We start from the raw sequence: 15,134 nt of genomic DNA, 5'->3' as shown, positions 1-15,134 counted from the left end.
GATATCCACCAGTTAAAGGAAATACAACCAATGTGTTGTGTTATATTTGCTGTACAATTTACCACAGGTGTTCTTAGTTTCCATACTTCCTGTGTTTTACGAGCGACGTATCAAGTCTTGGCAAACGGCATAAAACACGATTAAACATGATAGTATATAAAACCATACTCGTATCCAGTGGCGTGCACAGACATTTATAGGGGCAGGTGCTCAAGAGAAAAAAAAAGGGCACCTTCTGAGTCGTCGTGGCGGTCGCGCCGAAATTGTGCGCTCCGAAATTGTGCGCTCCGAAATTGTGCGCAAAAATTTGCCGGATAATGGCGGATTTTGTTAGTTTCTTTTCGGTTTTTGGTTACTTTATTTCGGTTTTAGGGTTACGGTACGTCCACACAGCAGCTTCAGAAGAATCTTCCACCGCTTCCAACGCTTCTCTGCCCATTGACTTTGAATGGGGATGACGTCACTTTGCCTCGCTTTTCGCCGAACTGCATTGTGGGGGAGCGAAGCGAAGATTTCCAGGATGTCCAGGATTTCCAGGATTCCAAAGTTGAGCAATGTTCAACTTTTGAAGCTGAGCTGGAAGCGCCAGCCAATCAAACACGTGTATGCAAATCTGACAGTAGAAGCGCTAGCCAATCAAACCGCGTGTAAGCAGGGAGAACCAGACCGCAGTTCATTTCCTCATATTCCAAACGAGAAATTACGGTAGCAAATCGCCCGGTTCTTTACGACCAGAACTATTAACGGGATACAAACCGGAGGAACCAGGCATGGAGGGAGGTGGCAGAGACAGTGGGTGAAACTGGTAGGTTTTCACCTGTTTGGGGAGTTTATATATATATATATATATATATATATTGCTCGCATAAAATCCCCGGGGTTTTTTGCTTTGTATATCGGGGGCGGGAGATTCATGTGATTGATTGTTGGTCGCATTGCTCGCAAAAAATCCCCAAGCTGTCAGACACGCCCAGCTCCAAGATTTTCAAGATTTTTGAAAAGCTGCTGTGTGGACGTACCGTTAGGGTTAGGTTAGGGTTATGTTAGGGTTATGTTATTTAATTCTTATTTATGCCTGATTTTACTGATTTATTATCAAAAAATTAATTATTTTAACATTTATTTTTATTATTCTAAATGACTTAGGGGAGTCCAATCTGAAGCTAGGGGGGGGGACCGGGATTGACGCCCCTGGTGGAACCGCCGGCTGCCTTAGTAGTGTGAGATTTATTAAAGGCACATCTTGTATGTCGTAATTGCATATATATTTATTTCAATAACCATATGCTGTCTGATGCAGATGCCTATCTAAAACAAATCGAATAGTAGGCTTACTAGCTTCTACACGCTAAAGCAACTGTAGTCAGGGATGCAAACTCATCAGGTATGAAAAAGGTGACAAGGATCCGAGCCCCCCGACCCCACGGAATATCGGCTTTAAAATTAGGAATAACAGAGGATTTGAGCAGTCAGAACAACTAAAGCAGCAGGTAATAATAACAGAACGGAGAGTTACATCTAATAGAAATATATAAAAGCATTTATTTTAATTGTGTAGTGCTACACAAATTAAAAACTGACTGCTCAGTCAGTTTTTAATTTTGGCAGCACTGTTGAGCATTTTAAAAATGTATTTTCATGCCTCTTAGTATTTTTATAATACTTTTCTACTTTCACTTGAGGAACATTTTTGAATGCAGGACTTTTACTGTAACAGAGTATTCCTACACTCTGGTACTTCTACTTTTACTCAAGTACAAGATCTGAGTACTCTCTATACTTATACCACCTCTGTTTATAGCCTATGAAAAAAACTATTAGAGAACGAAGGCTAAAGCTAACGTTAGCAGATAGTGACAATGATATTGCGACAGAAAAACTTTTCAGTTCACATCAGCTCTGCCGCTCTGCTCTGAACACCTGAACGGCCTGTTCTAACAGCTGTTCACCAGCGGCTCAGTCTGTGCCACAGTGCACAGTTAACGAACACACCGTAGATAATGTAGCTGACCCTCATCCCGGAGCAGCAGAGTTCAGCCGGCCCGACAGGCAAGAAGACTCGAGCACACAGCTCGCGCTTCATATATTAAAAAATAACACCATGCGCGTCATGATGGCACATAAACTGTTATGTGCCATAACATAACACATAACATAAACTGTTATGTGCCATCGCGACCGCAGATTATTTCGGCGATTAGATAAAATGTAAATTATATTTGACGCAACTTTAGTTACATTTCCATGACTTTTCCAAAACTTTGGGAAAAATATTGTTTTCCATAACTTTTCCAGGGCCTGGAATTTGCATTTTGAATTTCCATGACTTTTCCAGGTTTTCAATGACCGTACGAACCCTGTATAGTTTAGTATCTGATTTAGGGGATTAAACAATACACTCGTTGTATTTGTTACCTGGTGGTTACTTAGTTGGTCGTCACTAGGGCACTTTTAATCGTGATGCTGCACCACACACCCGCCGTGGCCTGTCTGTCTGTCTGACTCTGCGCGCTGCGCGTTCACGTTGAGAGCAGGGAAGGGAGGGGCTGCAGCCAGGGCACGTACGGGAGTGCCGCGGGGCACGTGTGGGGATGTCTGACAAAGTTACGACGCGCATTTGGGGCATTGTTGTATATATTAGAAGCTTTTAATCCAGAATTGATCGATGTTACCATGAGTCATACAGTACACTGTAAAAAAAAAAACCGAACTTTCAAAAGGGCACATTGCTGTCCAGAGGGCAAAACGGGCAGGTGCTCAAGCACTACCTCGAGTCTATGTGTACACGTCTCTGCTCGTATCTAACCTATAGAAATGCAAAACGGCGTCAGTTTAGACGTAATTCTGTCCTGTTTACCGCATCATTTATGAGAAAACATTTCATAACATTAACACAACATAGGCCTATCCGTATTTATTTATTTCTCTGAGGAGACTGAGGAGTCGCAAACAGGCTTTTGTTTAATCTTTTTAATATTGGCTTTAATCAATTTGAAAATGTATTCTTCCTATATGATAATTGAGGTAACATTTTATGTATGGTATTATTTCCACATATTTCTCTCCATTCTTCCTTCTGCCAACGCGGTGTTGCAGTTTCTCGTCTCTCCCGTTGTTGTGCTTAGTGCGTACGCATGGGTTAGAGTTTGCGTGGAGGACCTCACATTTTCCCGTCAAGTTAGTATTTTATAAATCGCAAACATTGCGTAGAAACTGGCGTACGACATTTTTTGAGCGTATATCCCTTTATAAATGAGGCCCCAGGACACAATTAGTGATTACCAGAAAGCCAAGTCTTCTGAAGGCTTCCATCCCTCGTGTCATCCTCCCTTAACAAAGACGAGGGATCTTAAAGCAAAAGGAATACCATATGAGGCTGTAATGCTCTTGGATTGTTCCCACATTCTCTGAGAGATCATACACTTCTGCTGGTTGATTAGAAAGTGTGAGAAATTGACAGAAGTCTCGTTAATTAACAATAATGATCTGTTCCCAGTTTGGGGAAACTAGGAAACAGGGAGGAGAGATAATGGGGGCTGGGTTAGAGGTGAGAACGCTGAATTTCTTTTTGATATGACCATTATGAGGAGCATTCATAACAATGGCTGCAAATGCCCTTTTAGTTCTCTTCTCTTTAGTTATGTTTTTGTTATAACAAACTGCAGCAAAAAGACTTTTGCAAAGTGAGCTCATGCATTTTGTATTTGCTGGGTGAAATAGTAAAATAGAATAATCTTTAACTGCAGAATGATGTCACAGATATCTCTGCCACTTAAACTGCCTTCATCGCAGTGCTACCTACAAAATAACAAGTGATTAAGCTGAATCATCGCTTTATTGGTTGCATTCACAGTGGCTTCATTTTCTAACATAATCAATTAGGCCGTAATTAAAATGCTGCCATAGGAAAACAGAGGCAGTGGAGCAGTGAGTGGGCAGGAAGAGTACACCAGTGTTTGGGTGCAGGCCAAAACTATACTGGAGTAGTGGGCGGCCTGAAGTCAGGATCCCATTTGTTTTATAGTCCCACAATGGGTTGCTGTGTTTCTTTGTGCAGGTATGTGCAATAATCAGAATCAGGAACCCTTTGCTCATCCCACAGCAGAGAGAATAGCAATGTTACAGCAAAAGGACAGTGCAGACAAAAGGCAAACATAAGATTAGTAGAGTAGCATAAAGAGGAAAGCACATGTTAATATAAATAACAGTGATATAAAAACAGGGAGGAGCACCATATCTGATGACTGATGGATTCTTAACTCTATTGTACCCTCCCTCTGACAGTAGCCTAGCTGAAGGACATGGTCAGTGTGACTATCGTGCAAAGAGAAAACAGCCTTGTAGTTTTATCGCCATCCTGCTGTTGTAATCCCCGTCCACCAGCCAAAGGAACAGCGGTGGGAGCGCCTTGCTTCGCTCGTGCTCCTTCTGATAAACTATTTCACCAAAGACAGCAGGGAAACCTTACAACAGCCGCTGTGGAGTCTTAATCCGACACCACCAATAAAAACAACCCCTAATCTCAGACAAACTGTGCACGTATGTGTGTGTTTAGGGGAGAGAGAGAAAGAGAGAGAGAAATAAAAAGTGTCCCCTTGTCATCTCACAGCCCGTGCAGACCATCTGCGCGTTAAAGAGCTGGAGTCCAAGCAAAGTATTTAAACGGGTTTAATGTCTTCAGGAGGGCCATAACCTCGGTCCTGTAGGACCCCAGAAGGCCCATCATGCCTAGGCAGAAGGTCTCTTAATGTACCAAGCAGATGACAAGGATGCAGAGTTCACACACACAGACACACAGACACACACACACACACACACACACACACACACACACACACACACACACACACACACACACACACACACACACACACACACACACACACACACACACACACACACCGCAGAGTAACTCAATCTGCAGGAAGTCTCCCACAATGGTTCATCCACTCGCCTCTTCCCTCCCTCCATATCTCCTTTGTCCCTACTCTCAAAACAAAGCGGGAAGATGTCAAAAATCTCATTAAAAAAATAATGGCCTCCACCTGCTTTCTCTCCGTTCTCATTCTCTCCTGCTTGGCTTTCTAATGACCAGCTTGGAAAAACCTGCCATATTCCCACAATGCACAGAGCTCCGGACAACTACCTCTGTGCCATAAAACACACACTGGGCACACAAAGACACATAACTGTTCCACAGCATGGCTTCCCAGGACTAAAAATATTAATCAAAAGGAACTCCTGCAGGTGTAACTCCTGCCCCCCCCCCCCCCCTTGCTGATCTCATAAATCACTCATGTCTAGACTTGAACAGGGAAATAAATGCTCAACCACATGGGTAAATCATTTATATGAGCCTCTCAGGAAAATCCACACTCCATCCTTTAAAACTATTGGACACATACATCAGGCCTGAGGTTACATGTTAAGTAAATATATGTCAACTGGCTTTTTGTCAACAGCTCCCTGAGGTCAGATTAGCCTTTGGCCTGAAGAGCATAAAGAAGCACCTCAGTATGTCCGTGGTGTCAGCGCCACTTTACAACACGTCCAACAAATGTCTGCCTCATGCGTCTAATTAATAACCATGGAAAACGGATGTGTCTGTGCCTGTCTCTGTGACTGAATATCCACACAAATTAGCCATAAACCATGTAATAGTTCAAACAGATGGCAGAGAGAGAAAAAGGATGCGTGTTGTTATTTTGCATTTTAACAGGAGATTAGATCCTGCCTAAATCACTCCCATTGTTTCCTTTCATTATTACTTTAGGATCTCTGTGTCTCACTTTATTTTATTTATGTTTTGTCTGTGAGAAAACATGAAGGAAACAGAACGACAAAAGAAAAGCGAGATAGGACTTTGTGAAAGATTAGAATAAAGTGAGACACCGAGATCCTAAAGTAATAATGAAAGGAAACAATGGGAGTGATTTAGGCAGGAACAGAGAGAAACAAAAGGAGACTGTATTCCAATAAAGATCTAATCTCCATGAGGACGCCTGTCTGCTATCGACCCAGATAACACTGCGGGCTGTGTATCATGAGATTTGGGGCTAAAGGTAAACAGCAACTCAAAACAATCTAATTCAGTTTGAGGGTGAAGGGAAAGAGAAAATTGATGTATTGTCCATCCCTGTGGAGTGTGTGAAAAGAAATGGCATCTTTTATTCAGGCCCCTATGAGTCACTCCATGGAAGCGGACGTCTGTCCCACATCACCACTCTGAACCACTAAAGGGTGTGTGTCAGATTTTGGGCAGAGGAGAAGTTTATTTTAATATAGTTCTTGGTATATTATTAACATCCAAGCCATGGGATCCTGTAAGGTTATTTGTGAAATTGAGTCATTTTTCCTTATGAAAATAGCTATGTGCAAAGAAATTGATACGTATACTGTATTTGAAATGATGCACTTTAAAATGCAAAATGGTGTTCAGAATACAGTCCAAAATGCACAGTCAACTAACAGGCCAGCAATTGGATTTTGAAAAATCACCTAAATCCTCATAGGAAAGCTTCACCGACCGAGGCAAGGGAGACTCATCATCCAGGGCATTCTGGGTGCCCGCTGGAAGAGATTTTAGAAAATATTATCCTATGGAGAAGAAAAAAAAGTTAATTCACAGCTCTGAACAATTTGTTTTATTCAGAATGCAAATCTCTCTCAGCCATTTCTCTTGGATTCTGTATATCCTTCTAGTCGGCAACTGCCATGCTTTGAATATGACCGAAACAAGGTGCCACTGAAGGGAGAGAGAAGGGATGTGGGTCAGACAGGAAAGGCATAGATTTAAATGCCAAACGCTGCAATGTGAATCTCTACTGAATGGCAGTGTATAAAGACAGTGTAATAGACTGTAAGGGTATGCGTGTAAGAGGGCGAGAGAGCGTATATATGTGTGTATGTAAGGATGAGAGAGAGCGAGAGAGTGCTTACAGTGCATCTGCAGATATATTTATGAGTACAATAGCAACCCTGCGGCTGGCCAGGAGGGTTAAGGACAGATATGGCCAGCTTAATTCAGACATTCAGGCCATTCATTCTGGCTGATGAGCTAAAGGAGGGGATCTAATTTTCAAAATGGAGCCAAGCACCAGTGGAGTTTCTAAAAAGAAAGCGATGACTGCAGAGAAATTCTCCCATTCCATGTGAGACGTCAGCATTGTCATAGCTCAGGTATGTCCAAAAGAAGCACTTAACACATTACCAATATGTCTTTCAAACACGCTTAGCCCCCTTTCTCACACACACACACACACACACACACACACACACACACACACACACACACACACACACACACACACACACACACACACACACACACACACACACACACACACACACACACACACACACACACACACACACACACACACACACACACACACACACACACACACACACACACACACACACACACACACACACACACACACACACACACACACACACACACACACACACACACACACACACACAGAAAGTGAGAGCTGCCCAAAACCACAAGTAACCCAAACAAAGTCCAAGGTCAGCAGAGCGGGCCACTGAGCTGAAACCGCCGGCCCTGGCTTTCATTACCAGGAAGAGACTCAGCACAGGGAAGAGGGGACACATGGGATGGGGTTACGTTAGCTGGCTCTGTTTGTCTGAGGGAGTCTGGCCGGGGCCCAACTCCTACTCTCTCGTCTGCGGAATACAAAACACTCCAAACATCGTGACAGCATCCATTGTTGATTCGAATATCAAACGTTTTCTTTACTGTGCTTTTCGACACTGCGAAAAACAGACTCTTACTGAAGAACTTTGTTATACAGATTTTACAGCAGATTTCTTTTGTGTGTGTGTGTGTGTGTGTGTGTGTGTGTGTGTGTGTGTGTGTGTGTGTGTGTGTGTGTGTGTGTGTGTGTGTGTGTGTGTGTGTGTGTGTGTGTGTGTGTGTGTGTGTGTGTGTGTGTGTGTGTGTGTGTGTGTGTGTGTGTGTGTGTGTGTGTGTGTGTGTAAGTCATTTAGTGTGTAACGTTAACCAGGCCTGGCAGAGCTCTGGCTCTAATGGTGCCTGTGAGTGGTAAAGAAGCAGTCATAGCTCTAATGAAAGTCATGCAGGCATAAAAGACAGTGGGCGTCCTCAGCACCAAAAGTGTCATACATGTACATGCTGTAAGTTATAATGTGCGTATGGACACACGCAAGCACCCACCCACACACAAGCTAAATAAGTCCCACCAGCCCTTTAAATCATTTTCTCACCTCTTAAACCCCTTCTGTTTCTCTGCTGTTTACATACAGTAGAGGCAGACATCTATTTGCTGCTAAAATGTAAATAAAAACGCCATCTGACCCTCTAAACTGCTCTGTGAGAAGTGCAGAAAACATTTTGAAATAACCATTAAATGTCCAGTTTACAACCTAACAGTCTTCCAGCACAAACTAAGCAGTGTCCTGTTTTTATGTGCGTCTCAGACATTAACTCTGGCAACTGGCAGGGGTTTTCCAGATGAATACAGAGCAAATCAATTCACTCAGCAGGAACAATGCAGGGTGTGGAGTTTACTCCTGGAAGTGTTTATTAGACACACTTTGTTTTTCGATAAAAATCCCTAGTTGGCCAAAGACACAGGGAATTTTTAGGAGGTGTTGTAAATGAGCATCACTGCTGATTAAAAGAAGATTAGTCAAAAATAAAGTTGTGGAAAGCTGAAAATAACTCCAGAGACGGCTGAAAATGGAAATGAGTAACAAATTGGGATGCTGAAGAAATAATGAAAAAGGGAGGAGCAGTTTAGTAACACAAGGTTGCAATTCAAAAATCCATTTGATACAATTTGCAACTCATATATTGCCATGTTAGATACATCTTCCCATGTGGCAGAGATGTATCCTTGGTTTTGATCATTGCTTTGGCTTTGTCATCATATTTGCTGTGGGGTTTTCAATAACTACCATAGTCTGTTACATTAATGGTAATTTGGTACTACAGTGTGATTCAAAATGACAACATGTGAAATGCAACACCCTCCACCTCCAAGCCGACCTCCTGTCTAGACCCTCACATCTTCCCCATCATGGCCAAGGTCCTAGTTCTGTCCTTCCCATTATTCCCCCAGGGGCTAACATGAATGAATGTATATATTTGTGTGTGTGTGCGTGTGTGTGTGTGTGTGTGTGCGCGCGCGCGCGCGCGTGTGTGTGTGTGTGTGTGTGTGTGTGTGTGTGTGTGTGTGTGTGTGTGTGTGTGTGTGTGTGTGTGTGTGTGTGTGTGTGTGTGTGTGTGTGTGTGTGTGTGTGCTTGCGTGTGTGTGTGTGTGTGTGTGTGTGTGTGTGTGTGTGTGTGTGTGTGTGTGTGTTTGCGTGTGTGTGTGTGTATGCATGCGGAGTGGGTGAGTGGGTGTCATTACTCCTGCCCCCATCTGACGGTTTTGGGTTAAACAATGTTATTATTAAAGCCTTTCCAGAGTAGCTTCCTTTCTCCCTCCAGCGACACCCTTACAAACTATAAATCAACTGCCTGAGCCCTGTAAATCACAAACGATGTGTGTGAGTGTGTGTCTCTGTGTGTGTGTCTCTGTGTGTGTGTCTTTGTGTGTGTGCCTGGTGGCCACTGCAGCTGTGCTCTCAGACGCACATGAAGATGACATTGCAGCTGTGAGCGTGTCACAGCATAGATGAGCCCATGTTACTCTAGTTAGAGTCTTTTTAAAATCACAGTGGAAACAAATGACAAATGTTAAATAAAAGTATATGCTTTGAATATGAATTTAATGGGAATACTGAAAATGAATTACGGGCATGTTTAATGAAGGGAGATAATCATGTTTTTTGGTCTGAAAACACGGCAATGTTTGAAGCTGACTTTTGTGGATATGTGGATAATGTTGTCCACTAAAACCTATTTTGTCAGTAGCAAATTGAATTCCTTGTACAGAAAGCATCCCTGTTGGACCTCCAAAGATTAGTTTATGTCTGAACGGAAATACAGAGACATTTTAATCTCTTTGAGACCAAACCGGATAAATAATGCTCTCTGAAATGCACGGCTCGTGTGCAGCAGTGATGGCTCATTCTGTGATTGCTTGTGATTGTGTTGACACCCCCTGCTGGGCTGAAAACATCACTACCTCACAGAGAGCAAGCTCACTGCCAGCGACAACGTCCCATATCCAATCCCACCTCCAGCCAGGCTATAATATATTGAAAATAATGAATCACTAAAATCAAGCGGATATCTTCTTCCAGCCTCATATCACTCCAAACACAAATATACACAAACAAGAGAAAAAACAACCCAAAAGCAATACATTGAAACCTATTGTATATCCTTAATCTAACCGACTGTGTGAAACTATACGCTTATGTATACTCAAGAGCAGTGTCGGGTTTAGACTGTATCCCCAACAGAATGAGAAATATATATTATGCCGCTGCCGAAAACACTGCCGACCCATAAAGGAGCTATTGTGTGCCCACAGCAAAACAATACAGCTTAGCTGAGCTATGAGGAAAAAATACATTTGGATCAATAGAGAATTGCAATTAGCCCACATTGGCAGGAGCAGTGCCAGATTAGACACAGGATGTCGATCCCATTTCCTGCACTATCGGGCCCCCAAACTAAGTTGGCTCACTTCGTAACTGGAGCAACACACACAACTGGGAAAGACACTGCAGTGTGAAGGCGGTGGTATATGAGGTTATGGTGATGAAGATAGGGATGATAATAATAATGGTAAGAAGGTTGAGCAATGTAGAAAAACAAGAAAAAAGGATAGCATGTCAAATAAAAGCATTTGAAGTGTGATAAAACGCAAGAACTGCATCCACATATATTTTTACCTCAAATATTTTAAACATGTGATTATTTGTGTGAAGATGCAACATCGAAGCACAAGCCTTACAACAGCAGACCAATATACCGACTTAAAGGCGCAGAGTTAACCTGACCATCTAATTTCTGTTCACAGCTACTTTTTTACAATAATCGCCTTTAAGCTTCACACATGCAACATTTTACAGAATTCAACTTTTTAAAGTTTTACATCAGTGTTTTTAAATACATAAATGCTACTTCCACAACATGAAAAGGACATGGCCATGCATTGAAAGAAAACACATCACCACATATATTTTTCTTTCACTGCCATGATCTCATTGTGAGTTCTCACAATGTACATTTTCCTGACAAAACTGAATATAACTGACACGCCAATTAAAGGTCTTACCTTTGAGTGTGCCATGGCCTTGCAGTACATCCCTTGAAATCAGCACAGAGTAGAAGCTTTGTGAGAAGCCAGGTTGGCAGGGACCTTTGGAAGCTTGCTCCCCATTATTCCTCTGGAAATAAGAGAATAGAAAGCAAGACATCGATAAACATGGATTCCATTGATTTCTGGCCCTTAGCCTTTGAGAAAGCCAGCCAATTGTACAGCAGTTAACAGAAATATATTCAACAAGTTTATAAACTATATGCTCCTGGGCACATTAAATACCCACGCTCATGCAATATATGTTATGGATAACTTGCTCCATAACAGGAAACCAGGCAATGATGAAATGGGGATGTTATTTTAAGTGTTGTGGTCAAGTGAGATACACAGCATACACCCGCGCACACACACGGTATGAATGCATCAGAATGTGTTAATCCTGACCCTCGGTTACACACTAGCAGAGCGGAGCAGAGAACTGAGGAGAGACTGAGCAGTGCATGCCTGTGGAAACTTTGCACAAAGCATTCAGAGCTTGCTGTTGGTTAAATTGAACGATCTGACCCACTGCAGCCTCCACAAAAGTCAATGTGTGCGCGCACAAAGATACATGGTGCCAAGGCTGGCTGGAGCCTGAATGTGGAGGAGACATAACGCACTAAATATTCCCCTCTTGGGAACGAATACCGCAGGAAAAAATATCTCTGTCATTTTCCTAAATGTACATGGCGTAAGTAATGGCTTTAGACACAAAAAGCGGCAGAGGGAAAGATTTAGCAGGGTTCCTTGGTGCACCGTTAGGAGAAGCCCACCGGCGCCGACCTAATTCAGCTTGTATTGATTAAATGACGAGAAACGGTTGAAAAGCACCTTACAACTTCAAAGGTTAACTTATGGCAGGGGGATGCTGTTTGGTCAAGGGACCCTTTTAAAGGAAGGTTCTGCTAAAAATAAGCGTGATGACTCAAATAGTTTGATAAAGAATACAATCATCCCGAGTGATAAAAAGCTGCTGCAGTTTTAACTTGTGGAGGATATTGCAGTGATGAATACGCAGCGTTCCAGAGAATATCTGGCGAGGTTCAGATCGGACAGTGCTGGGTCGTTCACTCTTTACTTTCTTCATTATATTATCTCGGAAACATCGTCATTCATTAGTAACCAATTTGCGTACTTGTAGGGAAATAACGAGCAGCGCTGCAGCACACTGGACTGACACTGGACTCCATGACTTTATTCAAGCCTGTGCGCTATGGCTGTGAAACCCTGCACCCGTCATGCGCCCCGCACTCTCACAACTCCTCTACACAGAATAAGAGGTTATGAGACAAAAGCGAAAGCTCACCCCGAACGTGTCAACAAGAAGGGCTGCTGTCAGGACCAGAGCGAAGTCAGTTCTCATCGTGGCGAGCGATCGAGCCAGGGCTGCCTGGACGAGGAACCAGAAAGAAAGAGGATATATTCACGAATCTTCTCAAGTAATTGTGTAAATCCCCCTTGTTGCTCAGTCTCTTCGTTAGGTCCCTCCTCGCTCCGTGAGTGTGCTGCAGCTCTGGCCCGAGTTTCCCCGGCTCTCTCATCTGCAGGTGAGCGCTCCGCTCAGCACCAAGGCGCAGCGTCACTCTCCAACCCCTCCTTTCACCCGGCGCAGGAGAACTACACACACGCACTTAAAGAAACACTCGGTCTGAGCTTCGGATCAAACAACCGCACCACAGACGCCTTTCCGGGGTCCCAGGTATTTTAATCCCTCTCCTGGGGAGACCTAAAGGGCTTCGCAGTTTTATGGTTGAAAATAAAATAGGTCGGTAAACCATGATTGAAGTCTCTTTGCTAAAGTATGGGAAAGTCATTAACCACTAGTCGTGAAAGTTCCAAGCGTATAACATCTGACATGTACATTATTACATTTACACAGTTAACTAATCGAGCAGACGTGTGCGCAACATAAAAATAGTATATTATTATTTTTGCTTTTAAACTGACTGATGTAGATCCAGGTTCAGGTTTGTACAGACTGAGCTAACAAAAGGGAAGATGCACATGTCACGTGTGCAGTAGGTAGAGGCCTAACACGTGACCAGTACAGGTAAAAAAAACAGCCCCACCCCTCCACTATGCTCCGACTTGTTAAACTTCCTTTATAATCGTACAGTAAAAAGCATCTCATCACATTGATAGGTTGCCCTGTATGATAACGCCACATATTTCACATACCATTGTCTAACACACCAAATATGAATAGCAAAAGTTATGAAATGATTAATATATCATGATCGACACTTGTAATCGTTTTAATTATCTCTTGTTCAACATGTGTGCTGAATAATTGGAATTATTTAATACTATACGTTTATCTATGTGCTACAGATCACATTTGTATTGGATTAGTATTCTTAGTCTACCACACTTTATTTTCATTTTGTGTAAGGGACAAGAAGAGAACCATTGACAGTTGCAGATGCATTGTATGATAAAGCACATTTCTCAAACCAGTCATTTGATAGGCATTCATGGGTAATCATTATCTGCAACTGAAGCCAGGAATAATTTTTGACAAAGGGGAATGTGTGGGTGAAATAAAAATTCTTATATACGAATACGACCCTCAGTCAGCATTGGTGCGAGCTTTTGTATCGTTTGAAAGGCTTTGTGTGGTATTTGATCTATGTATTCAAATGTAAACCAATTTGGCATTCATAGGCAGTAATGAAGTTATGCTCAACACCATAATTCTCTTTGTAGATGTGTAATTAATAGTGTTAGATTGTGATTATCACACTGGCTCAACTCACCAAATACTCAGCATGCCTTTTGAAGAAATTCAAACACTGTCCCTGATTTTTATAGACATTTCCATCAGAAGACAAGTTGAACAAGAGTCAATTCAAAAGGGTTACAATGTGAATCCAAATGTCCTACAAAGACTGAACTTGGCTCTCTTTGAACTGAGCTTCCGTTTCCAACTTAATGACTTCTGACTGAAAAAAGGGTTGAAAAGACCATGCTATAGTATTACCTTGCATCGGTTTCCATGAAGTTCAAAACAATCTCTTACCATTAGCGGTTTGTATGCCTCAACAGTGTCTCGTCGATACATAAAACCTTTCCACAAACAAATTGGGCTATACAGTATGTGCTTTAAAAGCCAATTGGCTCTAATCCTTTCAAAACAAAAATGACTGCATTAGTGGGCGGGTGCTCAGCACAATCTCTCTTTGTGACATGCAGGCATTTTTTCTCTCACATCCCAATCCCTTTGTCCCAAGGATGAGCTTCTATCATGTCGTCTGTTTGGCTGATGAGCTCTGTAAAATGATATGGTGGTTTTCCTGATAAATGCTGTTATTGGCAGGTATTTTTTATTCTCTTTGCTTTGTGTGTTTCAGTCAACACGGTCAATATGTGGTAATGTCACTACTCAGAAATGTGATCCTGGACAATACTGCAAAACTCCCAATTGCATTATAACTTAATACAATTATTAAATCTTGCAATTTTAGGTTCAGCAACTAAAATGTGGTAAGGCCTGGTTTGCAAATATGATGCAGCAAAAACGTGTTTACCCTAAGTAAACATTTAAAATGATGTTCCACCTTTTATCATAGCAGGAAATTATAGTTTAATGTATTGACTGAGCAAAATCAATATTGTGTATCACTGGTAATTAGTGTTATAACCGGACTTCTTAAAGTACTGTAAAGACTGAAGCTAAACTCCAAACCACAGATATTATGTTACAGGATTCAAGAAGAGGTGAACACAGAGAGGCTTGCTTCTCACATAGCATGGCACAATACAATTAGGTTTAACAATGAAAATGGAGAAACAGCTTTTGTTACTCGATGAAGATGACAGATAAATGTTGATCTCATCTATGAAAGCTGTCCCGGGCAAAGCATAATCCATGGAGGGGATCTCGGGCGG

At 42.2% G+C, this 15,134-nt stretch overlaps 1 protein-coding gene across 1 annotated transcript in view; it reads right to left on the bottom strand.

The window, feature by feature from the left end:
• LOC117449960 (cadherin-4-like) overlaps positions 1-12,804 on the bottom strand; it is a 238,983-nt gene extending 226,179 nt beyond the window's left edge. The window contains exons 1-2 of the mRNA XM_034087899.1: positions 12,553-12,804; positions 11,223-11,334 (exon numbers count right to left, since the gene is read on the bottom strand). Coding sequence (XP_033943790.1) covers positions 11,223-11,334; positions 12,553-12,609 — 169 coding nt within the window. The 5' untranslated portion in view covers positions 12,610-12,804. The remainder of the gene's footprint in view (positions 1-11,222; positions 11,335-12,552) is intronic.
• Between the last annotated feature and the right edge of the window lie 2,330 nt (positions 12,805-15,134).

The sequence above is a fragment of the Pseudochaenichthys georgianus genome, chromosome 7 (genome assembly GCF_902827115.2).
Source record: "Pseudochaenichthys georgianus chromosome 7, fPseGeo1.2, whole genome shotgun sequence".
Lineage (NCBI taxonomy): Eukaryota > Metazoa > Chordata > Actinopteri > Perciformes > Channichthyidae > Pseudochaenichthys > Pseudochaenichthys georgianus.
Note: the sequence above shows the minus strand (reverse complement) of the source record. Positions and strands in the feature narration are given on the sequence as shown.